Raw genomic sequence first — 23666 nt, forward strand, 5'->3', positions numbered from 1 at the left:
TTTTATTATTTTTTATAATTTTTATTAATATTTGATATTTTTTAATATTTTTATAAAAAATTTTATATTTTAAATTTTTAATATTTCTGATTTTTTGAACTTTATATACAGTCAAAACAATATTTGGTAATTTTGAAACAAAATGAATTTTTTATTTTTTAATATAAAAGAATAGCAATTTTTAATTTCTTATTTTTAAACAGTGTAATTATCTAATTGTCTTTTTAGATACTACAACTGATATAACTTTTTCTTTAGTTAAAAAAAAGTGCGTTTTGTCTTAAAATTGACCCTTAGACGCATGCGTGATGTAAGATTAGTATCATAATAATAAACTTATGCAATTTTTTATTGCCACGCTACGGCCACTTTCTTATTTTATACAAGATGAACTTTTTAACATTATGCTCGAGTACATTAAAAATCAAATTAATGGAAACATATATATATATATATATGTGTGTCTGTGTATTTCCTCCTCCTTTTTAATAGTTTGTATTATTTATACGCTTCGACCGTAGGCTTATTGTACCAAAATAGAGTGAGGTTAATTGTACAATGGATATTTAAAAAACATACAATTAAAAAGGTTTAAATATATCTTATAATTTTGTTTTTTTACTTTATATTCCATTTTAATAACAATTAATTTTACGATAGCCTCTGCTTGTTACAATTTACAGACAAATTTTGGGTTTTAACCGTAAGCAACTTTAAAAATCAAGGTTAACATCATTAATCAGGTTTACTGTAACAAAGCAACATATTGTTAGTTCCTGATGAAGTATTTTCTTATTCTAGTGACCGTTGTTAATTAAAGTTGGTAGCAGCTTATAATAAGCATAGGAATATTTTTGATCCCTTCAATATCCAGCAAAACATATAAATAAATATATATATATATATATATATATATATATATCCTTCTATACTTTTTATTGCTTTGTAATCTACTCGAAGACTATATCATGTTAAAAATAATAAAAATATTTTAATTAAATAAAATTATGTCATCATGCTGGTTGTAGATCATTTTTTTGGATGATTTAGTTCTTCTTCGTCTTCATATATATGATATCATAAAAAATTATTTTAGGTACCAAAATAATTATAGAAATTTAAAATTTATTGTATTATTTGAAAAATATATATGTAGGAAAAAATAAGTTGAAGGACGAGAAAGAAACTATCTCATTATCTCCACATCTCTTTGAAAATAAGGGTATATGTGGGGACAAGAGTAAAAATGGGAAAATGCATTTAGAAGGAAGCCCGGGGCATTAGCTATTTTATTTTATTTATTTTATTTTTTGGTGAATAAGGAAAAGCTAGATATTCTATCTTTTGCCTTTTCCATATTGCAAATACTAAAATGGTCCCAAAATGAAAAAAATATATACATCGATGACACTTAGAATCCCATGGCTTCCAATAGAATATACGAAAGGTAAAATGTTTTGAAAGCAAACAAAAATAAATCTAACAAGTAACGATCATTTCTAAAAATTCATAGATAACCATATTAAGAATAAATAAATAATAATTAATGAGGAAAAGAAGCTTTCTTATTGATAAATTTTAATAATAATTAATGAGGAAAAAAAAGTTTTATAATTGATAAATTTTTTAGCCCCCGTGAGATTTTTTCCATTATTACAGTATTAGATTTGCAAGAAACCTAGCTATGGGATGTTTTATGTTGTTACTTTAAATGGTGAAAGTGTTTGTGGGACAAGGATCGTTTTATCCCTGATAATGAAGTGACAACTTCAGGGCTAATTTTCTCCTTTGTCTTCCAAGTTTGCTTTCTGCATGAAGATGGAGTTTTCTAGGTTTTTTTTGTATCTTACTCAAAAAAAGTTTTTTATTTATTTTTATTTTGCTATATAAAAAATGAAAACTGATTACTTGTTATTTTTTACGAATTCATTACTCTACTAAATTAAATTAAATGTACTTGGAGAATATTGAAGATTAGAAATATTCTCATGCAGTTTTTCTAGGTTTATAGTATAGAGATTCATCCAAAAAGAAAAAGAACAAAGGTACATAGTTTAGAATTTTATAAATTCAACTTAAATAAATATGCATACATTCCAATGCAAATTACTATTCACACAAAAAAAGGCAAATTAATAATCATTTACCAAAAAAGAAAAAAGAAAGAAATAATATTTATTATTTTTGGCAAATAAGGGATTTATTTTATTTACTTATTCATTTTGCTTCAATGGAAATAAATATCCATGTTTTGTTATATGTGCATTGCTATTATTTTTACCTTGAACAACCTGTATGAATGTGAAACCTGGTTTGGCAGGTATTTCCAATGGAAATGTCCGCATCTGTCAAATCTCCATCATTGATACTTTTTTGTATTTTATATTGCCTATATATAGCTAGGTGTTTGAAATAGATTGGCTTATGGGTTTGTATTGTCAACCTCCTTGAATGCACATTGACAGAGTGTTACCAAACAATAAAGATGCATATATTGCAATGTTCGGTCAAATTTGGACAAAATAAATATTACATTTTTTCTATTGTGGTTGCTGCCCGGATCATTTTCATCTCAGGGATTTTATTTATTTATTTATTTATTTTGGGACAAATTTAATCATTCACTTGGTCCATTGGAAGGCTTCCAGCCAAAGTTCCTGCTAAAAGCCACAGACGCAATTGACAAGCTGCAAAGTTAAGGGGTAATATCAAGGCAAGCCATTTGATTATGCAGATGGTCTTGTACCAAATTACCACTTGTTTTCATCAAAATGGGAAAACATAGACGTTAGGTCAGTCTTAGGGGGACCTTTAGGTCCCACTTTTGAAGAAAAGCAGGAACTTTGCATTGGATTCTGAGAAAGAGTGTGAACAAATTGTCACTGGTTCTATGTAGGGAATGAGGGTTTAATGGGAATTTTTTGGGATCAGATTAAGCAAAACAGAGTAATTAGCCTAGGACCCATTAATCATTTTACCCACATCAAACTTTTTGAAGCTGTTCTTACTACTTTCAAAATTTCAAGATGTGGATCTATAAAATATGGTGGGCTGTGACAGAAAACCTTGAAATTGCATATGATTTCTCTCTGTTTTTCTCCTTGTGCATATATGTACTTGATTTTCTAACATTGTTAGGGCCATGATATCAACTATGATCTTGTACTTGTAATATATACAAAGGTGAAAATCCATCAGGGTTGGATCATGGTTTTTTGCTTTTCGTAAAGGAAACTCAAATCTAGAAATTGGTGTAATTTTTAAAGTACAGGTTTTGGATAAAATTAGGTTCATACGGTGTTAAAAGTCGCAAAAAGCTAAAAATTGTTTAATTGAGAATTATCAAAGTAATAATTCATTTTTAACTTTTTTTAATTTTTCCTTTGGTTTGAACCAAGTCACTTTTGACTTCTGCATAAAACATCTCACTTGATTAAAGAGGCTTTAATCATCGCTCTCCAAAAAGGAATGAGGTGTCTTAGTTATACCACTTTCTAATAAGAGCCGAAAATTTTTCCCAAAATTAAGAGAAAAAAAAAAAAGGATCCCATTTCAAATTTTTCAATAAGAAATCATGGAAGTGTTAGCTTTTTGTTGCTTAATTTGATAAACTTCTAAGGAAGAAAAAGAATATTCATAGTAGGAAAACTACCCTCTTAATCATTTTAGTTTGTTGTTCTCAAAAAAAAAAAAAGCAACAATGCAAGCAAAGATTATGCGAATAAAAACAAGAACACTGATTTAACAGGGGGCCAAAAAAACAAAGGAAAACAGTTACACTATATTTGAATTGTGGATTTACAAACGGAAAGGAAAACCTATAAAATATTATGGATCAGGCGTTTGATTACAATATAATTATGAAAAATTTAAAGTTCAAATGTTGTAGAAATTTTATATTTCCATTTAAATTTTAAGTTTAAAAAAAATAAAATTGGGGAGGTTATTGTTATTCATTATCGAGAAACAAACAAACCCATAGTAGCTAGAGGAGGGACTGGGAAGAGTTTTGCAAATGGCACATGAATTATTGCAAAATTCATTCGTATTTTTTAAAATAATATATACGCCTATAGACCTTTTTAAAAATAAATAAATATATATATATATATATATATTGAATTTTTTTTTATACGTTCACATGTTTTTATTATAAATTATTGTTAATATTGTTATACTGTTATATAGATGATGTGAATATTAATGATAATTTTTTCAAAAATTTACATCACTATCCGTACCATATAATTTTTTTATATTTGTTTATACACAAGGAAAACCTAATTGGCAACTTGGGAAGGTAATATTACATAATTTTGACAATTTTGGTATTTGCAATTCCAATTTCCAACAATTTATTTTTTTGACTGATCTAATTTCCAACGTTTATAACATTTTGATCCCAGACTCTCATATTAGATATAATAAAGTTACTGTTAATAGATTGTTTTTTATTATTGAACCTATTTTAATTTAAAAAAAAATTAAAGTAGTTATATATTTAAGTTTATGAATAATGAATAAAGCAGAAAAAACAAAAAAAAAAAAAAAACAGAACAGAAAACAAAAAAGCAAACACCAATAGTTGTCTGAAAGAAATCAAGGCAAACCAATCACAAACAGTTTGTCAGGTGCAGTCACTAAAAAGCTCAAATATGCTTTTGAATCCTAAAGAGATAGTTTGCCAACTTTAGTCAGTGAAGATTAGCTAGCTTAACAGCTTGATTAAGATTCTTTTCATGCATAATATATTTTTAACTCCTTTTATGGATCTAAAAATTTAAAAAATAAGAAAGGACAGCTCATATGGGTTCAGAAATGCCAACAATTTGGACAAGAAAAAAGAGGGGGAAAAAAAAAAAATTAAAAGTTTTTCGATTTTGAAACAAGAAAGAGGAGGTCGGCTTGATGATAGACTACCTGTACAATTATGCACACATTGCAACTGTGCAACACCAATAACCAAACTATGCCTGCATGACTTTTTTTTATAAGTACCCTTGTAGTAGCAAGCTGTTAATGATCAAGTTGACTATTAAGTCCCTGGAATTCAATACGACCATGGAATATCTCTATCTCTTTGTCCGCCATTGAAGCAGTCATATCATATTCAATATATATACCAATCAAAACTCTCTACATTCAGCAAAGAGGTTTGCCATGTTTTTTGAATTCATGTGAAAACTATAAGAATTTAAGCTTATGTTATATGTATGCGAAGGATCAGACGGTTGTGATTAATCAATCTATTACATATGGTATCATGATCCCTTGTCGATATACAAATTTTTTTTTTTTTTCGCTGAAATATCAACGTACAATTAAGTGTACCTACTCTTTTTCTTCTTTTATTTATTTTTTTCTGGGTAAATTAAAGAGTACATTAATTTGTTTGAGAAGAGGGAACCAAGTGACTGCTTTACAGAAGACGAATAGGGTCTGCCACACTGTCGGCACATGTTCATGTTTGATTTGAAAAGGGAAAGGAAGCAAAGGCAACCAAAGTTTCCAGTGTGTTTGGACTGTTATTTTTATTAGATAGTCTATATGATAATGACCAAAATGTTAATGTTCTAAATTTTCAATTCAAACAGCTAAATAAATACATTATGCAAGGATTTACAAAAAAAAATAAAAAATAAAATATTATGCAAGGTTTATTCATAGTCAGATATATAGTATATATATATATATATATTTTTTTTTTGAATAAATCTAGTATGAACAAATATTTAAAGACGTAAAATTAGTTAAAATAGAAAAAAGAAGAAGTAAATTTTAGAGGTAAAAGTTCAACAGCTTCATTGCGTTAAGTCAAATGAATCAACATCAGTCTTATAAAAACTGCCAGCCCATTTGGTGTACCAGTGTGAAGCCCAGTTTGCATCGTATGTGGTCTTGTCCAGCGACAGTCTGTCTTAACACGACAATCTCCCATGTGGCCCATTTTAAAAATATGAATAACTCGATCAAAAACATAACTTTTGTACTTCTTTTCACAACTCCACTAAAACTACGTACACACTCCCGCACTATTTAGTTTAGTTTTGACCAGATCTTGTATGGATCAGGTGGCCCAGATTAGATTTCAATTGGTAAGGCCCATTTCAATACTGCACAATGAATAAGCTTGTCATTAGAGGGTGTTTGGGTAAATGTAAGTAGAATTCTGAAATTATCTAAGAAATATTTTTTTTTTATTTGGATGATTTTTAAAAAATAAAGTTGTGAACAGTTATATATTCTTTTATTATTAATCAAATATTATAAAATAAATTCTCAAAAAATCTCATTTTTTAAAAATTAAAAATCTCATAAAATTGATTATCGAAATGAATTTCTATCGATACTTTTCCTGCCTGTAGTTAAAAAGTTTATTCTATAAAAAAGAAAAAAAAAAAAAAAAAAAAAAACAAACAAACAAACAAACAAACAAACAATGTCACTTCACAGGTTCTACTTTATTCTTTTCTTTCTAATTCAACCATATTCTAAATTTAAGATTAATTTACCTGGACTTGGTATGTTTGTCAGACCCCATAAATATTGGGCTGCCTTGGAGCTCTCAACTTACATATTCCTTGTCACAATCAACACATCAACTTTTGGGATTGGGTACCATGAATTTCTTTACAACGTTCTGTAATATTTTTAGCTAAAGAGACCAAAATTTTAATTTATCATACATTCACTACTGACAGTATCATATTGCTTTAGCTATAACAACTTTAAAAAAGTCCCATGGGGAGTAGCCTATTTGATTATCTTAATGTAAATTGCTAATTAATAAACCGATCAACTCTAAATATGTTAGTATTATAAATTACAAATTTTATAATATTTGTATAAACCCCACAAAATCCACAAAAAGGCATCAGTTTTATCTTTCTTTTCTAATGTACTGTCTTTTATTAAATGCAAAACATGTGATATGTACCAAAATATAGGGTCGTAACTAGACTTTAATAATTTGAGATTGGTTTAGTTTTACCTTATTCAACTTCAGCTTATTTAAAAATAGTAAATCTTGAAAAATAAATAAAACTTAATACAGTGTGTAAAACCAATTTTGAAAATCTTATAAATAGCTCAAATTTGATATATACTCGTATATATAAATATTAGTAGTTAAAAATAAAATTAAGAAATTTAATTCTTAATTTTCTTTTTGGCCTTTTTTTTTTTATAAGGAGCCAAGTAAACCTACACCCAAGGTTGTGTTTAACATGGTTATCTTTAAACAATGTTTTATTTTTTCTTTAATATTTTTAAAATTTTTAGCCAAAGTTGGAAATATTCATACTTTTTGTCTTGCCTCCTCATTTACATCCCTAAAAATAAAAAAAAAATAAAAAAAATAAAATAAACTCAAAACAGATGTCACTTTCAATATTTAAAGAAAAAAATATTTTGGAACAAATTAGAATGAAATTTAGAAAACTGTAGAATTATGTTGCTTAAAAATTTGTAAAATCTCAAATTAGCAAAAAAGAAAAAAAAGTATTTAACTCAACTTGATTCAATTTATTTATACTATTTTCAAAAAGTTCATAAAAAACCAAAAACAGTTTGAAGGTCGATAAAGAATCAAATGTTGTTTTGAAAAGAATAAAATTGTAACTTCTCAACTTTGAAAGTTGTGTCTAAAAAGTGTGAATGGCAAAATTTAATATAGAAAACTTGATAATTTTGTTTGAGAAAAATAAAAAAAGAAAAAAAAGTAAAAACTCCTATTAGCCAAAAAAGAAGGATGTAAACCTTAGAAAGGTATACAGTAAAGTAATTTTCTAATTCGGGTTAGATACCAAAAGCTTATTCAGAACAATTTAAATATTTTTATTTTTATTTTTAAAATGAAGCTTGTTGGGTACTGCTCGCTAAAATGCGCATGGTGTTAAAAAACATCTACATTACTGTTTGCATGCTGGACAAGTTAAAAGCAGCTTGTCCCATTTCGCGCTTTGGCGTCCCTTGTCTCGGCGAAGCTTTTCGTTTCCCTTAAACCCCACTCTCTCACTCTCTGAGTATGTCTCTCTCTCTCTCTCTTACTCTTTCTCTCTCTATCTGTGATTTTTTTCTGTGGGTTGGCATTCTATACTGGAAGATTGAAGAAACGCAATCCTTTTATTTTATTTTATTTTTCTCTCTCTCTCTCTATACTTTGTCTCAAGAATCGACTGCGATTATATACTTGGTTTTCAATTTCAATTTTCGGTCTCTTCTTTCGAGTTTTTGTGAAACATTATTTTATTTTATTTTTATTTTTACTGCTTTTTTTGTCACCGCGCTTGATCATTTGGCAAACCCAATAGCGTTTTTATGCTTCATTTTTTCTATTTTTCTTTTTCATTAATCCGAGCTTTCAAGCGGGCGCGTTTCGAACTTTGTGTTATTTTCTTTGGTACGGTGATTGTGAAAACTAATTTTAAGCGAGTTTTGGTCCTAGGGTTTATTCATTGGGTAGCGAATCAGATTGTTGATTCTCTTTAAAATCTTTAAAATTTAATTTTCTCCCTTTTTTTTTTTTTTTTTTTTTTTTTTTTAAGTTTTGTTGCTAGATTAGTTTATGTTGAATTTTCGTAAGTGTTAATGCAAAAATGTATAGGAGCGGTTCAATACATGGTTAGTATGAGCATGGTTTCAGAATGATGCTTGAACTTAAAAATGGTATAGCAAAAGCAATGAAATTCATGTGGTTACTGGTTGAGTACGAGTCAGTTGTATAAATTGCGCACAATGTGTTGGGCATTTTTGCTTATTCTGCTAGAATTAACTAAGAACCGAGGCTCTCAGTTCATTTTCAGGTCCTATAATCCATTTCCTTTATTTTCTTTTTGTAAATATTTTTCTCAATGCGCTGAAAGGAATATACATTTATTGTGCAGCTAATTAGTCCTTATTAGTGCAATGCAGTAACAATAATTGAATAAATTTATTTATTTATTTATTTATTTTTTTTAACCCACCGTAGCAATTCCAAGAATAACTTGGCATAAGCAGAGAATAAATTTCGAATAGTGAGTTAAATTTTAAATTTTATGATAATATACATTCTTTCGATTGTTATATATGTTTATTTATTGTTGTACAACTTTTCTCTAAAAAATAGAACAAGTCAGGTAAAAGTTAAGCCCAACTAAAATTTAACTGTCTAGTAAATTAGGGATACAGTTAAAGGAAATTGTTATAGAATGAAGTTGTTTCATGGTTATATACAATTTCGCATATTTTGAAGTTTGGTTGATATATGATGATGTCATGGTCCTTCTTGGCTAATTTGTTGTTGACTGTTTCAATGTTATACTCTTTCAATTCCTATTGCCTCTCTACCTTCTCCATTAACTGGAGGTAGCTTGTAATGTATCAAATATGTATATATATATATATATATCTTTCTAGGGTTGTGGCATGATTTTTTATCTGTTATCCTGTGTTTATGATATGATTTTGTCATGTTCCTTAGAATGGGGGCCGGAAGGAAATCACAGCCTTTGATAATTAATGGAAGTGCACCTGCTTCAATCTCCAGTTCTCTATTTGCAAGAAATTTGGGGAAGATCCACCTTGGTGGTGTCATATTTGGATGCACAAATACCACAATGAAGGAATGCCTTTCAAAACAACTTTTTGGTGAGCAAGTTAAACTTCATTGCATGTCTTTACATTTTCTAATCCAGAATTTTATTCACTTTTTTTCTTGTAGTTTTTATTTTTGGTTAAACTGGGTAAATTCCCAGAAACTAGTTTTTGTAGCACTTATGGACTAAACATTCTTATATGATGCTAGGTTTCATTTGCAGTGACAAATTTTACCTTTTGTATCATTTAGATTTGTTGCCATATATAACATCTTGAGTTATGTAAATATTTTTATAGGAATTTTAATTTTCAAAGAACCTTTTGCGCAGATAATAACTGCTAATTTGTTGTTTCATTCTATTTAATTGTGCTTCCAAATACTCATGGGATATATTGGTAAAATTTTTCAGGCTTACCAGCTCAACACTTTTCTTATGTAAAGAATATTGATCCTGGCTTGCCGCTTTTTCTGTTCAACTACAGTGATAGGAAACTTTATGGAATTTTTGAGTCTGCTAGCCCTGGCCAGATGAATATTAATCCATATGGGTGGACGTCTGATGGTTCAGAGAAAACACAGTATCCTGCACAGGTATTACGTGGAATTTTTTTATTTTTTTTATTGGTTTACTTGCTATGAAGTTTTATTGGGGATGCACATGCTCATGATCAATAACAGGAAGTAATGTTGCTTGTATTTTATTTTCTGATTAAGGTTCAAATTCGTGTCCGGCTACAATGCCAGCCATTGATTGAAAGTCAGTTTAAACCGATAATTTATGACAACTATTATAATAACCATCATTTCTGGTTTGAGCTAGACCATGCTCAGACAAGTAAGCTGATGTCCTCATTGGCATCTTTAGCAGTCGCTCCTGGTGCCCCTGTACCACAGTGTAAAATCAAGCGAAGAACTGGTTCCCAAGCTTTTCCTTCACATGATATAAGAGAGGAGGGTGAAGGGTTTGTATCACTTGCTTTAGATGACACTAGAGATGTGGCTTCATCTTTAAATGGAAATAACCAGCTATTGGAAGCTGAATTAGATATGAAACTGGTTTGCCAAGAGGAGAAAGATATTATATACAACAAACTAAAAGAATTGGCTCTCGAATGTAATCTTAAGAGCAAATGTCAAGAGTTGTCTCCGTCAGGTGATGTGGAAGATGCTACCAAAATGAACAATTTGCTCTTGGAGGAGAAAAGTTATCTAGAGAAACCAATGCTGGATGATGTGGAAAATACCACTGTTTCGAATGATCTGTTCTTGGAGGACAAAGGTTATCCGGGGGAACAGGCGGGTTTAGAAGACAACAATGGACAGACTCCTTATCCATCATCTGAGTACCCATCCATCGTTGCTCAGGTAGTTTGTTTTTTTTTTTTTTTTTTTTAAATAAATATTTTATACTACCTTTCTGGATATCTTTGGTATAATTGTTTTCTTTTGTAACTATTCTAATACATTGTTGTTTATATCTTTAGTTGGTTCAAGAGGTGACTGAGCTAAAGCTTTTTAAAACAGAACAGACTCAGAAGATAATTCATTTGGAGCAGAAGCTGGTAATGATACATTTTCTTTCTTGCGTTGTTAAAAAAATGGTCCATAGTTTCTGGAATTGTGTTTAACTATGTCCTGTTTTGTGAGTTGGGGCTTCTTCATTGAGTTCCTTTTTTTTTTTGTCATTATAGGAAAGTTCGTTTAAGAAATTGGGTTAAGTATTGGTTTTTTGCATATCAAAGGCCATTTTATGAACTAATATCAATTGCTTTAGTCTATTTGTGGTCAATCATAGCTGTGAGGCAAGAAAGTTAACTCCCTGTCCTTTTCTTATGTATAAACTAGATTAAGATAATGTCATAGGTTGGTTTTACTCTGCACTCATGCTGTGAAACCATGCCACTGAATACTATTTCTTGTTTAAATGAATTCCACATGCCATGGGTTTCAGGTGCAGGCAGAGATGGAAATTCAAACGTTAAAAGGACGTCTGATGTTGGAACCTGAATCTGATCCTTCTACGGTTACTGTTAATGAAGATGTTATTGAATTATTTGATGAGCTGTCTTTGGATCCTAGTGAGTCAATATTTTTGTTTGGAGGATACACTGGCGAATCATGGTTATTGGCATTGGATTCATATTATCCTTCACATGATGTGATAAAATCTCTCAGCCCAATGAACTCTGTTCGTTCATATGCTTCAGTTGCACAGCTGAATGGTGATCTATATATAATTGGTGGTGGAAATGGAAATTTATGGTATGATACAGGTATGTTTTCTCATGTCACTCTTTGTTTCCGCTGGGAATTAAATATTCCTGACATTTCTTTTGTCTTTCTATGAAGTTGAATCATATTGCCCAGCTAATGACCAATGGACTCAGCGCCCTTCTTTGAGCCAGAACAAGGGAAGCTTAGCTGCAGCAAGTGCTAATAACAAAATATTCGCTATGGGTGGAGGGAATGGAATTGAGTGCTTTTCAGTGGTTGAAATGCTTGATTTAGATGTTGGGCGATGGATAAATACACAATCAATGATGCAAAAGGTAAAATATATATGGCTTCTTTGTTTGATTGCCTTGTAATAGTGTAGGTGAACTCAGTCATTCTGATCTGATTGCATAACTTGAATATGGAAAAGATTGGATGATTCATCACTTCTATCTTTCCTAGAGTATGGGGTACAAGCTTCAAAAGGTGGAGAAAACAGTGGTTGACTAAATGCAAACTGTTCTTGTATTATGTTTTGTGAATTATTAAATTGTTGAATTTATGCTACTTGAAGAAATCAGAAGAAATTCAAGACTAAGTAAAATAAATGGTAATGGTTATTCAGAGAAATGAGTTGCAATTCCTCTACCGCATTATGCCTCCAAAACAGTGTACAAGTGATGGATTGGTGTTTAAATGATCTTTTCTATTTGATTTTATTTTGATTTTGTCTGCCAACTCTATCCGCTCACCCAGAAACTGAGCTTAGAGTGCATGAACCTCATAACTCTCTTGTAAGGACATCGAGACGTAGCATGTCACTCGAAAGCAGTGCTCTGGAGTGGAAAAAGAATATTCAAGGAGAATTAATTATGCATTGACTTTATGTATTCTTGACCTCGAGGTGCAGCCACCTTTTATAGTGTACTTTTTGTTTGCAAAAACTGTTTTAACACTTGGATCTTGGTTTTGCTTTTTGTATTGTATCAGAGATTTGCCCTTGCTGCAGTGGAACTCAATGGTGTGCTTTATGCTGCTGGTGGATTCGATGGGAGTGATTATTTGAAGTAAGACATTATACCTTATACACCCATCCATATACATATATACACCTATACTTGTTACATCTGTAGTTCACATGTATATGCATGAACCTAAAGTGAATGATGCAAACATGCCTAAATGTCTTACCTAGCAAATTACAAATGCAAATGATTTACTACCTGTGTGATAAATAGCTGGTGGACTTTTTTGGTGTTTTAGTTGAATATATTTTTGTTATGATCATGCATCACATGCACTTTAAACTTAAATTAGATTTTATTATAATTTTGTTTAGCAAAAACTGTTAACCAAGAGTGCATGCTGCGTGCATCTATTGACTTTAAAGTATCCTTGGATAAGAAATGATATACAACATTATTAGGAAACTTAATGTTAGAAACTTAATCTATGAAATATGTCTAGTGCTGTCCAATGTTTATTTGCATGGAAGAAGGCACAAAAAAGGTAATAATAATTGCATTCTCCATTCCAAACCATTAACTATATTATCTCGTTTAATGAAGTGACAGGAACTAAATAATTTTTCCTTAGTATTTTACTATCCTATTAACCATACAGTAGTTGACTGAAAAGTTTGTATTATTTTCAGGTCTGTGGAACGATTTGACCCCAGAGAACACACTTGGACAAAAATTGCAAGTATGAATATGAGGAGAGGTTCTCATTCTTTGGTTGCTTTGAATGAAAAATTGTAAGTTCATATACGTCTTTTTTTTTTTTTTGGGGTGGGGGTCTTCAAGTTCATATCTATCATTTCTTTTGTTCAGCATTTAAATATTGGATTTCATGACATAAATGTGGGTGCTTAAGTTTGTGCACAAAATTAGGTATAAGTCTGACGTAATTAATGGACATAGTATTGAATCTGGCCATGCCTAGCTATTATATTTTGGTTTTGAATTGGAAATGGTTAAATCTTGACCATGTTGTTTTGCCTGCTGGGGATTCCTGCACTAAATAGTATATTGATAATAAATAGGGGAACCCTTGGACATATCCAACCATCAGTTTCAAAAATAATTATCTTTCCATTGTTGAGTTCTAAGAGTTAAATACAATATTAATAGGCTTCAACAATAAGTTTCACTAGCTTGGTACTGAATTTTGGGTTTCAAATTGTAGATATGCTCTAGGTGGTTTTGATGGAAGTACAACCGTTTCAAGTGTGGAAATTTTTGATCCACGGCTTGGATTATGGATGACTGGGGAACCAATGATCCGCCCTAGGGGATATTCAGGTGCTGCAGTCGTTGGGGAATCGATTTATGTTATCGCAGGGGTGAGAGGAGGTGATGATAATATAGATGACAACATCGAAGATACAGTAAGTAAAATGCTGCCCTGATTTCACTACACACAAAAGTTATATGCGGTTGGCTAATCTGATAGCTGAATCTAAAACCACACCACCTGAAAACGTAAATTGCAGGTTGAAATTTACAAGGAGGGACAGGGTTGGCGTGATATAAAGTCAAAGTCCATTGGAAAAAGGGGCTTTTTCTCAGCCATTGCTTTATCTCCATGACCTTTTCAAGGTCGAATATTTTGCCTTTTGATATTACCCAAAATGTACAGGGGAAGAAGCTTATTATATTGTGGCGCTGCCTATGGCAGTTAAGTCTCTCACCTGTTATTTTGTAACATTATGCCGTGGGAACTGGTAATGGACCATCCAATATAATGAGCTTTTAAAGTTGGTTAGTTTTGATCAATTTCGATGGTCATCAGTCATTACCATTATTATTAGTGGGAGGGGGTTTGGAAAAGTTCTAAATTCAATCAATTCCCTACCCCGGCAGGAAAAAGGTTTTCTCAATCACATTGCCTACAAACTGACAAATCCTTTTTTTTTCCCCTTCTGAATATCGTCGTTAACATGTTCAAGTCGTTAAGCTGGTACCTTTTGAATCGAAGTTCTCAAATTGAAACAATCAATTTTCATTTTACCAAAAAAAAAAAAAAAAAAAAAAAAAAACAAATCGCCGTGAACACCTATTTCGTTTCAGCCATAAATTATGTTCAAACTCGGATCATGGAATGTCAAATACCTCCAAAAATAAAATTAATAAATAAAACAATAGATTTCAAAATGTTGAAGCATAATCATTCCAGCTGGTTGCGCTGCTCTACCAAAGGAGAAACATGATGATCTTCTAGAGCGAAAAGCTTGTTTCCTCTTTCTGCCCTTGGAAAGATCTAACCCATCAAACATGTAAATATAGATATCAATATTTTTCTTAAGAGAAACAGAATTATCAATAGGCTAGAAGCTTAGGGCCGAAAGATACCTGCAGAGGAAATAAACAGACCATGCTTCCAGGGAACCTCCACATTCAACAAAATTGTCCAAAGTCCAAACCACAAAATTAGTGCGATCAGCAGGGACATTCTTGGAACAATGTCGTAGAGGCAGCAGGGATGAGACCATTTCTCCAACTTGCAAATTATCATTGCGTCTGAGAAACTGTAGAATGACCGGCCCTAGTACTATTACTCAAACCCATGTTTCCATGGAATTACAACACAGTGGGTGCAGACCTTGCTTCTCATCAGATAGCTTGTAACGGTCATTGTGAAATCAGCAAAGCACACAACATCATTCTATCTGTCACTTTCAGCCAACAGGCATCCGGAACTTATAATTTACAAAAGCATATTTTTCCAATCTGGTGAAGAAAAATAAACCAAACCACTCAGCTTTATCCCACCATGGAAAAATAAACTTCCTTTTCTTGGCAAAGATATGTCAGTTCATGTTTTGGGCCCCAACAGCTTTTGACAAATTGAACATCCTCATATAGACATTCCACACCAAGGCATAACCTAACCGTGAAAGAAATTGATTTCGGGGTTCTGTAGAAGGGTGCCAGAAATGTGAACCTTCTGACCTCATGACAACCATCGAAAATGCTCGAATCCAAAGAGACAAACTGAGTTGACTCATCATCCATTCTCATTTTCAGCCACAATCTACTCTCCTTTAAAATGTTATGAAGAGTGATCTGGCATGGTATACCAACAGGAAGTCCCGAAACAAAAGATATAGGGTTTTCCAAGTTATTATCAGGAACATCTATTTCAGCCTTGATGTGCTTGAGTGCTCCGCAAAATACAAATTCTTTAAGGGAGAAGAATTCCAATAACCTTTTAAATGGAAATGGATTGCTGGAACCGTCAACCACAAAGGAGTGAATTTCAGATGATAAATTTCCAATTTTAATTACAAAATTGGAGGGTTCAACAGATCCTTCCTTAAGGAGAGACTCCACTTGTGATATTGTACTAGACAGCTTTCTTAGAGTAACAAGTTTGCAGCAAATTTCGACTTTAGACAACTTGAGCATACAAGTGACAAGCATCAACTCCAAGATATGTAACTCCTCCTCTGGTGACAAGCCTATAAATCTAGTCCTCAATTCTCTAAGCCTCCTGTCTAGCTTACCAAATAAAAGGTCCAATGTTACCATTCTAGAAGAATGTAGAAATTTTTGAGGCAGGAATTGTTCCCATACCTTGACTAACACTTCTATTGTCTTGAGATACAGCAATGTAAAAATTAAAACACCAGCAGGTGCAAGAGTCTTGGAGGTGAATGTTGCCAGCTCTTCCTTGCAACCCCTGTACAGACCCAAATGTCTTTTACGTAAGAAAATAGTTATAAAGGGAGGAATTTGAATAAATCATGCAACTATAACATGCACGTGCCAAGGTGCACCATGTGGTTACAACATTAAATGAAAACAGAGATAAAAGTATAAACAGTAATAAAACAATCGATGATTTAAGTCTGTCATTTTTCATTTTATTTTCAGGAAATAGCTTTGCTTTTGCAAAACAATAACACATGTCAATGGAAAAGATAAAAAAGACTATTGTACAACCTCAAAGTCCTCAGTACTCTATTGACATGCCCTGATTGTACAAATGGCCAGAGATCTTTGACCTTCACAAGGATAGCATTCATCGAGTCGATTACTTCATCATGAACCTCCAGCTGGTATTCCACAAGTGGAGTTGCTAGCTTCCTTGATTCCTTCATTATTGGAGACTGCATCTTGGAGGTTCCATCTCTCTTTTCTTGCAACTCCATTGGAAAAGAACCAAAATTTTCATTGCTACTGTTCTCTGGAACATCACTTTTAGATGACCACAAGCATGGGTGACCCTCTCTGAACTCCACAGTAGGTAATCCTGTGGATCTACTCCGCTGTGACAAATAAGCCAAAAGGGTATTTTGACTCATAACATCTCTCAAAGCATGAGAGATCCTTCCAAGAAATGTGACTGCATATGCAAATATTATAGGTGGAATATTGCAATCATGCAAGACTGGAGCAGAAATTGCCAAAACTAGCAATCCAGCAACTCTAGCACTATCAAAGCTCAACTTGCTTTCAGATGTTGGCTCTATCTGAAAATGGAAAAGGTAGAAGAAAGGAATAATAATATCATTCTAATACAAATAAGCTACAGCTAATGAAAGTGTAAAGAGGTGACTTGCTTTTGAATTGGTGGGTTGGTATAACATGGACACAATAATCAACCATACCTACTCAAAGGTATGGTACACACTCCACCGAATAAGTGAGAGGATCTAAGGCAAAAAGTAATGCAACATGCTGAAGTAAAACTACAAAAAGAATTGTGTCTGTACATAAGCCACTCAAATCACATTTGAAAAAAATAAAAAATAAAAAAAAAAATTACAGAACTCTCTTGAATCAGAATATGAATAGAGTCCACTTTTCACATTAAGAAGGGATTCAATCATTTGGGCCAACCATGGGGTGGAGTAGTAATGTTCATCAGAATAACAAATCCAGTAATAGCATACATAAAACCAAACTAACCTGTTGAGAAATCTCCTCAATGATGCAGAGTACAAATCTCCCATGATTTCTACCAATATGAAACAAAATAGAGAATGCATCAGCTTCATCCTGGAATAAATAATTTTCCTTTAAAAAAAGAAAAAAAAAGAAAAAAATACACTAACAAATTTGAATCCATAAGGTCCGAAAGGAAACTAAAGAACTTTTAAGAGTGAGTTGTTAAGACTGAATATTCTGATGGGAAGATGTCAAGTGAACACATTAGATAGTAACCCGTATGATACAAAATAACCTAAATAAACAACTCCTTTCCACCGTACTTTCAAACAAAATATAAAGTTACAAGTTCATGCAAAAAAACAAGTAGTGGAATAGCAGACCTGTGGATATGTTTCCAAGTTTTCCAGAAGGGCGTCAACAGTTAATTTGAACAACTTGAAAACTGGCAGCTTCACTAATATAAGAATTTTCCTTGTGGCAGATCTTATGGTCGAATTTTTGTCAACCAAAGAGCCAAGCAACTGAAAAATCAAATAATGGTAATAATTAGTCAAGTATGTAGAAGTACCAGTTTCTGAATAAAAAACAAACCACAAAGGACTAGTGCCACATCCTCATGGACATTAAATTTATAAACAGTAAGTATATTGAATTCATAAAATATTTGTCATGGTAAGAATAAAATTGCAATGAAAGAATCTGCAACATACCATGTGCATGTGTGTTTCTTGCACCTCCAAACAATCAGCGGTTGCCATATGGTGAACAGTTTCCAAGGCTTCTAACCGAACAACCATTGAATCATCATTCAGTACATCCATCAATAAGTTTAACACTTCCACAGAAAACTTAGCAGAGAGGACAGTGAGTGTACGCAAGGAATGACAGGCAGATTTCCGCACCTTCATATTCATTCCAACCGGTGTTTTGAATTAGAAAGCATGTATTGATCCCACAAATTACAAGGAAAATACAAATCAGATTTAAAATAGAACTCTGTTCAGGGACAACCATCCATTGTGTCTCAAAAGTAACTTATTCAAAATCTGATAAAATTATGACAATGAAGTATTGATAAAAATTTAAGGCTCCTTTCCAGTTAACATTCAACTGGCACAACAATGCTATCATTTCACCAAAACCACCCAGCATGAACAGTTAAACAAGAAAGTTAAGGAGGCTATGAGGTCAGGCCAGAAAGACAATAAAATACAAAACACTATCTAAAAGATATCCTACCTTTTATAATTCAGATGGAAAACAGAGTCAACAAAAGGTTTACCTCGTGGAATTCATCTTCAAGTCCATGCACCAAAGCTCCAGCAGCATCGGATGCCAATTTTTCAAATTGTTCAGTGTAGTACTGGCCAAGACATATGTTTTCTTTACTCCCCAGAACTTTCTTCGACAGGGTTTGCAAAAGAATATACTCAGATACCATCTCTATTTTCCCAAGGGCATTGAAAGCTTCAACCCTCACCTCCATGCTCATATCTCTTGCCATAGAACAGAGCTAAAAGCATACAGAAAGCACAAACATCAGGTTAGATACTCTAACAACTGCTAATTATTTCTCACAACCAGATAGATAGAGGCTGGGAAGAGAATGTGCTAACATTCACCTACGCAGGTTAAGGAAGGTGGTGATTTCTTTAAATGATATCCTAGACAAAAAGACCTGCTGTGATGATAACATTAGACTCATGAGATACCAACAACACCAGCCAAGACGAGTAAAGCCATAGAATAAATAATCATCTATATAGTTCCATCCTGATGGATGGAGCAAATGTTGATTAAATTATAATTAATCTAGCCAATGCAAAAGAATAAATGACATCATAGATCAATGATCCAACAAAATACTTGTCGAATTTCCTAGGATGCTAAATAGTAGCAGCAACAGTAGCATGAGAATTAGAACTCTATATAATTCCCAGAACATCATATATCAAGAGGAAAAGAGAAAATTACATTTCAAGATCCCTAATAATTACTAGATTTTCCCGTTCATTTTCACTTTGTACAAGAGACAGATATCATAAAAGTACCGTTCCAATCAAAATTTGAAACACATTATCTAACTGGTGTTTGGTTTCAAAACTAATTCAGGTGGATAAGACCATCATAGCGACCCCAGTAACACAAGTACGCAGTGTACATTATACAAAGAAAAATTTAGATAGGAAAATACCTTGACAAACACGTCGTCAGAACAATACACTTTTGTCTCCGGATTGGAGGCTACGAGCACTTGACCCCAAGCACAGACCTGGATTCAAAGACACACATATAACCAAATCAGTGGAAGCCTACCTTTAATTAGCCTCACTGAAATCAATATATAAACAGCTAAATTGTTTTTTCCATAAGCAAAATGTACAAATGCAACATAAATAAAATGGTTGTGATAACGGCACTAATCAAATGCTTACCGTACGTACAGCAGCTGATCTTACACAATCTTCCATGTCCGTTAGAAGCTCAACGGCACGGAAATAGCAACCCCTAATCATTCCTCGATCCTCGATTACACCGTTCTTACTCAGACCAACCAGACCATCCAAAGCAACTTTCCTCACGTACGGATAAGGATCCTTTGTGAACCCTAGAAATACAGTGAATAAGAGATACGGCCTCACGTGCAACCTTTCGGCATTCCTGAGGAGCCATGGCCGCAAGGAAGCTGAGGGACTGAAACAGAGGGAGGCGAAGAACCCCTCGTCGAGCTCATCCATGGCGGGAACCAAGGCTGCTCTGTCATGCTCGGCGATCGAAGCGAGCACGTCGAGCGCCTCCACGGCGAGGCGTGCTGACTCGGTGGAGAGGAGTGAGTGAGAACGCACCGAGTCGAACACGAGGCGGGAAAGGCTGCTATGGTGAGAGGCCAGGTCGTACAGGAGCTTGAGAATATGGCGGAGAACGAGCTTGTTGGTACTGAGTTGGAGAGAGCGAGTTAGTGTCTCGAAGATTGAAGAGATTGTGGACTCGGGAGTGGAAGGATTGACGATAAGAGATCTCATAGAAGCTAGGGCATTCGGAGACACAGTTTCCTCGCTGGAATTCGTCGAAAGATTGAGAGAGTGGCTGCTCGTGCTAGGCACGTGTGGTTCCTCCATTGAAGTGATCAGATAGCTCAAAGCTTTGCTCTTGAATTTGCAGAGCACAGCTTGTGGATGCTTTATTCACCGGGAACAGAGAAGCGGGACGAGTGTAGTTTGTTCATGGTTGCGCGGGCTTAATCTGGGTCAATCATGTGGAGGTCCGTCTTGTCAGAGTCGGACTATGGATTGGATAATCCGAATATAAACTGGGCCTATCCATAAACCGTGGACTATGGTAGTAATGTTTACCATTTGGGCTAGTAATGTCAACCGGACCGGTCAGGTCTATTTTTAAAATTCTATTCCCATCGTCGTAGGGAATTTTCCATTCCGTTTCCTCCATTTTACATTGTTTTAGAAGCGTAACGAGTATGGAGATTTCTCAATCGGAAATAGAATGGATGATTTTTTCTATTTATTTTTTTTTAATAATTGATATAGTTTTCTGTTTTAGAAATTTATATAAAAAAAAATTTATAAATAAAATGATAAAAATACAATAAAATATATCATGTCCAAATTTACAATTATAATAAAATATATATTTAAAAAATATAATAATTTAAATAAATAAAATATAAAAATAAATAAATATGGACTGGATTCTTTATTTTTCAATCCCGGTTCGATTCCGATTTGGACCTTAAGAATTTATTCAGATTTCATTCCATGGTTTGGATTTTTGAGAAAAAAAATCGCCCCTCTAGTAACAATGTATCTTGATTTTTGAGATGTGCGGGTCAAATTATCATCCTTAACTTGGGCTACATCAACATTAATTACAACATAAATTTTACGGCGGTTTTATATGTCTATCACTCGAAACTTCATGCACTACATTTAACATTTTTTTTTTCCAAAAAAAAAAACTATTAGCGACAAACCGGTCTTGACTAGACCGATTAAACAAAATAAAAGAAATCATCAACAGTGTTTTGTTGTCGGTAGTAATGCAAGGTTTTTTTTTTTTTTTTTTCCTTTGAATTTATTTTCTTTTAGAACATCCATTAACACCATGTTCCAGCTGAATCATTAGCTAATTATTATTAACTTTGTTGCTCAGCTAATTAAATAATAATAATGATGATAATGATAATAATAAATAAGATGAATCTTTAGGGAAAAGAATAAATCAATAGCCGCCATTGGTTGGGATACCATTACGTATTGTATGTTGTGACTTGTTATGAAAAAGGAAAGGGGAAAAAATAAAAATGAAATTTGATAATTTGAAATCAAAAGAGAGAATATAAAATTCTGTAAAGAATGTATGTGGAAAAAATATAAAAAATCATTTGGTAATTGTCACATCTCTCAACAACCAATTAAACACCCAAAAGTAAATCTCTAAGTATTTTATTATATTCCTATGTTAGGCAATCGGTGCACCATGTGGAAAGGACAATAAAAATCGTCGAGTGGAATTCTGCTAGTAATAGGTTGCAAAAGTAATATTGTTTAATGTTCAGCATGGTCATATGGACCATTTTTTTAAAACATAAAAAATATTGCTTAATTGTTATCCATATATGAAATGAAGTGATTAGGGGTTGGCTTGGGATGCTTTTTATGAACACTTCTCTTTAATTTTTTATTTTTCGGAATAACTTTTTTAATAAATACTTCGTAAAATAAATTATAGAACATTTAAAATAAATGGTAGAACATTTGATTATATACAATAAAAAATATTTTTGACATTTTTATCCTTTAACTAATATATTGAAGGTTTATTTTTTAAAATCCTAAAACACTTATTTGTACCTCAAGTGCTTATTTCTTACTTAGAAAGCACTTAATATTTTGTCAAACACTTGACTAACAGTTTTTTCTATCTTCATAGAATTTATTTTAGTTCAAGAAGTTACAGGTGGTATTTGGTAATTTTAATGGCTTTTAGTTTTGACTTTTTATTTTTTTATACTTATGTATTTTGTTAAATATTTATCAACAATTAGTTAATGATATTTAAAATTTGTTAAATATTTTAATTAACTACAAAATTAATGAATAAAAAATAAATATCAAATTGAATATAATTTTAAATTATATTGATTTTTTTCTTTAAAAGTTTAGTTATTTGAAATATCTAGTAACTACTAACTAACATTAATAAATATTTAGAGTATGTAAATTATAAATAATTATATAGTAGTAAAAAATAAAATCAAAAATTGAAAATTAACTATGTTACCAAATCATACCTTATTTTTATCTATCACATTCAATATTGATATTGTATACATCAAATGGAGTTAAAATAATTTCTTCCCTAATTTTAATGAGTTTAATGTTATCCCAAAAAATAAATTGAAAAAAAATCTTAAGGATTCTCTCTCAAGAATATAAAAATATAAGTATGCTTATGGCCTGTATTTTAATTTCAATCAAGAATAAAAAACAACCAATTTCATCGCGACAAATTCTTACATAATGGTGGTTTGGACTTTGAAACACTTTTAAAATAAAATAAATAGTGGGGTGGGCATGAAATAAGTATGCTAATAAGTTTTTTTTTTTTTGTTTTTTTTTGTTTTTTTTTTTTGGTGGCTAAAAGTATGCTAATAAATTAATAATACGTTCTTTTCGAGGGGAGAAAAAAAGTTAATAATACGTTGATCTTGTCAGAAGGTCCAATCTAACCATCACTATTCACCCAACAAAAAAAAGTCTAACGAGTGACTATATCAAATAGATTAGGGGAATATATATAAAAAATATATAAAATAAAAAATAAACAATAAAAAAAGGGCTAATATGTTTTTTTTGGTAAATAAAAAATAAAAATAAAAATAAAGAATAAAAAAAGGGCTAATATGACTACATTGACTAGGTGGACGCCTTCATCTATAACCCGATTTTGTATGGACA

General features: G+C 32.0%; 2 protein-coding genes across 5 annotated transcripts; one reads left to right on the forward strand and one right to left on the reverse strand.

Moving 5' to 3' along the window:
• Nucleotides 1–7883: 7883 nt before the first annotated feature.
• Nucleotides 7884–14571, forward strand: LOC132804163 (uncharacterized). 3 transcript variants are annotated; one of them, XM_060818180.1, is made up of 11 exons: nucleotides 7884–8024; nucleotides 9464–9630; nucleotides 9990–10171; nucleotides 10295–10945; nucleotides 11065–11142; nucleotides 11532–11853; nucleotides 11930–12129; nucleotides 12785–12861; nucleotides 13449–13550; nucleotides 13982–14183; nucleotides 14289–14571. In XM_060818180.1, the coding sequence occupies exons 2-11, from the start codon at nucleotides 9465–9467 to the stop codon at nucleotides 14382–14384; spliced, it is 2076 nt and encodes a 691-aa protein (XP_060674163.1). In that variant the 5' UTR covers nucleotides 7884–8024; nucleotide 9464; the 3' UTR covers nucleotides 14385–14571. The 3 variants fall into 3 exon arrangements, with proteins under 3 accessions (XP_060674163.1, XP_060674162.1, XP_060674164.1); XM_060818179.1 differs by lacking the exon at nucleotides 7884–8024 and adding an exon at nucleotides 8447–8804; XM_060818181.1 differs by lacking the exon at nucleotides 7884–8024 and having other exon boundaries at nucleotides 9490–9630; nucleotides 10063–10171.
• Nucleotides 14572–14838: 267 nt separating this feature from the next.
• Nucleotides 14839–20933, reverse strand: LOC132804162 (protein SIEL). 2 transcript variants are annotated; one of them, XM_060818177.1, is made up of 9 exons: nucleotides 20127–20932; nucleotides 19886–19963; nucleotides 18974–19204; nucleotides 18402–18593; nucleotides 18072–18212; nucleotides 17710–17799; nucleotides 16741–17270; nucleotides 15148–16477; nucleotides 14839–15055 (listed from the first exon to the last, which is right to left on the reverse strand). In XM_060818177.1, exons 1-8 carry the CDS (start codon nucleotides 20808–20810, stop codon nucleotides 15559–15561), a joined length of 2865 nt encoding a protein of 954 aa, XP_060674160.1. In that variant the 5' UTR covers nucleotides 20811–20932; the 3' UTR covers nucleotides 14839–15055; nucleotides 15148–15558. The 2 variants fall into 2 exon arrangements, with proteins under 2 accessions (XP_060674160.1, XP_060674161.1); XM_060818178.1 differs by lacking the exon at nucleotides 14839–15055 and having other exon boundaries at nucleotides 16139–16292; nucleotides 16372–16477; nucleotides 20127–20933.
• Between the last annotated feature and the right edge of the window lie 2733 nt (nucleotides 20934–23666).

Source organism: Ziziphus jujuba, chromosome 6 (assembly GCF_031755915.1).
Source record: "Ziziphus jujuba cultivar Dongzao chromosome 6, ASM3175591v1".
Lineage (NCBI taxonomy): Eukaryota > Viridiplantae > Streptophyta > Magnoliopsida > Rosales > Rhamnaceae > Ziziphus > Ziziphus jujuba.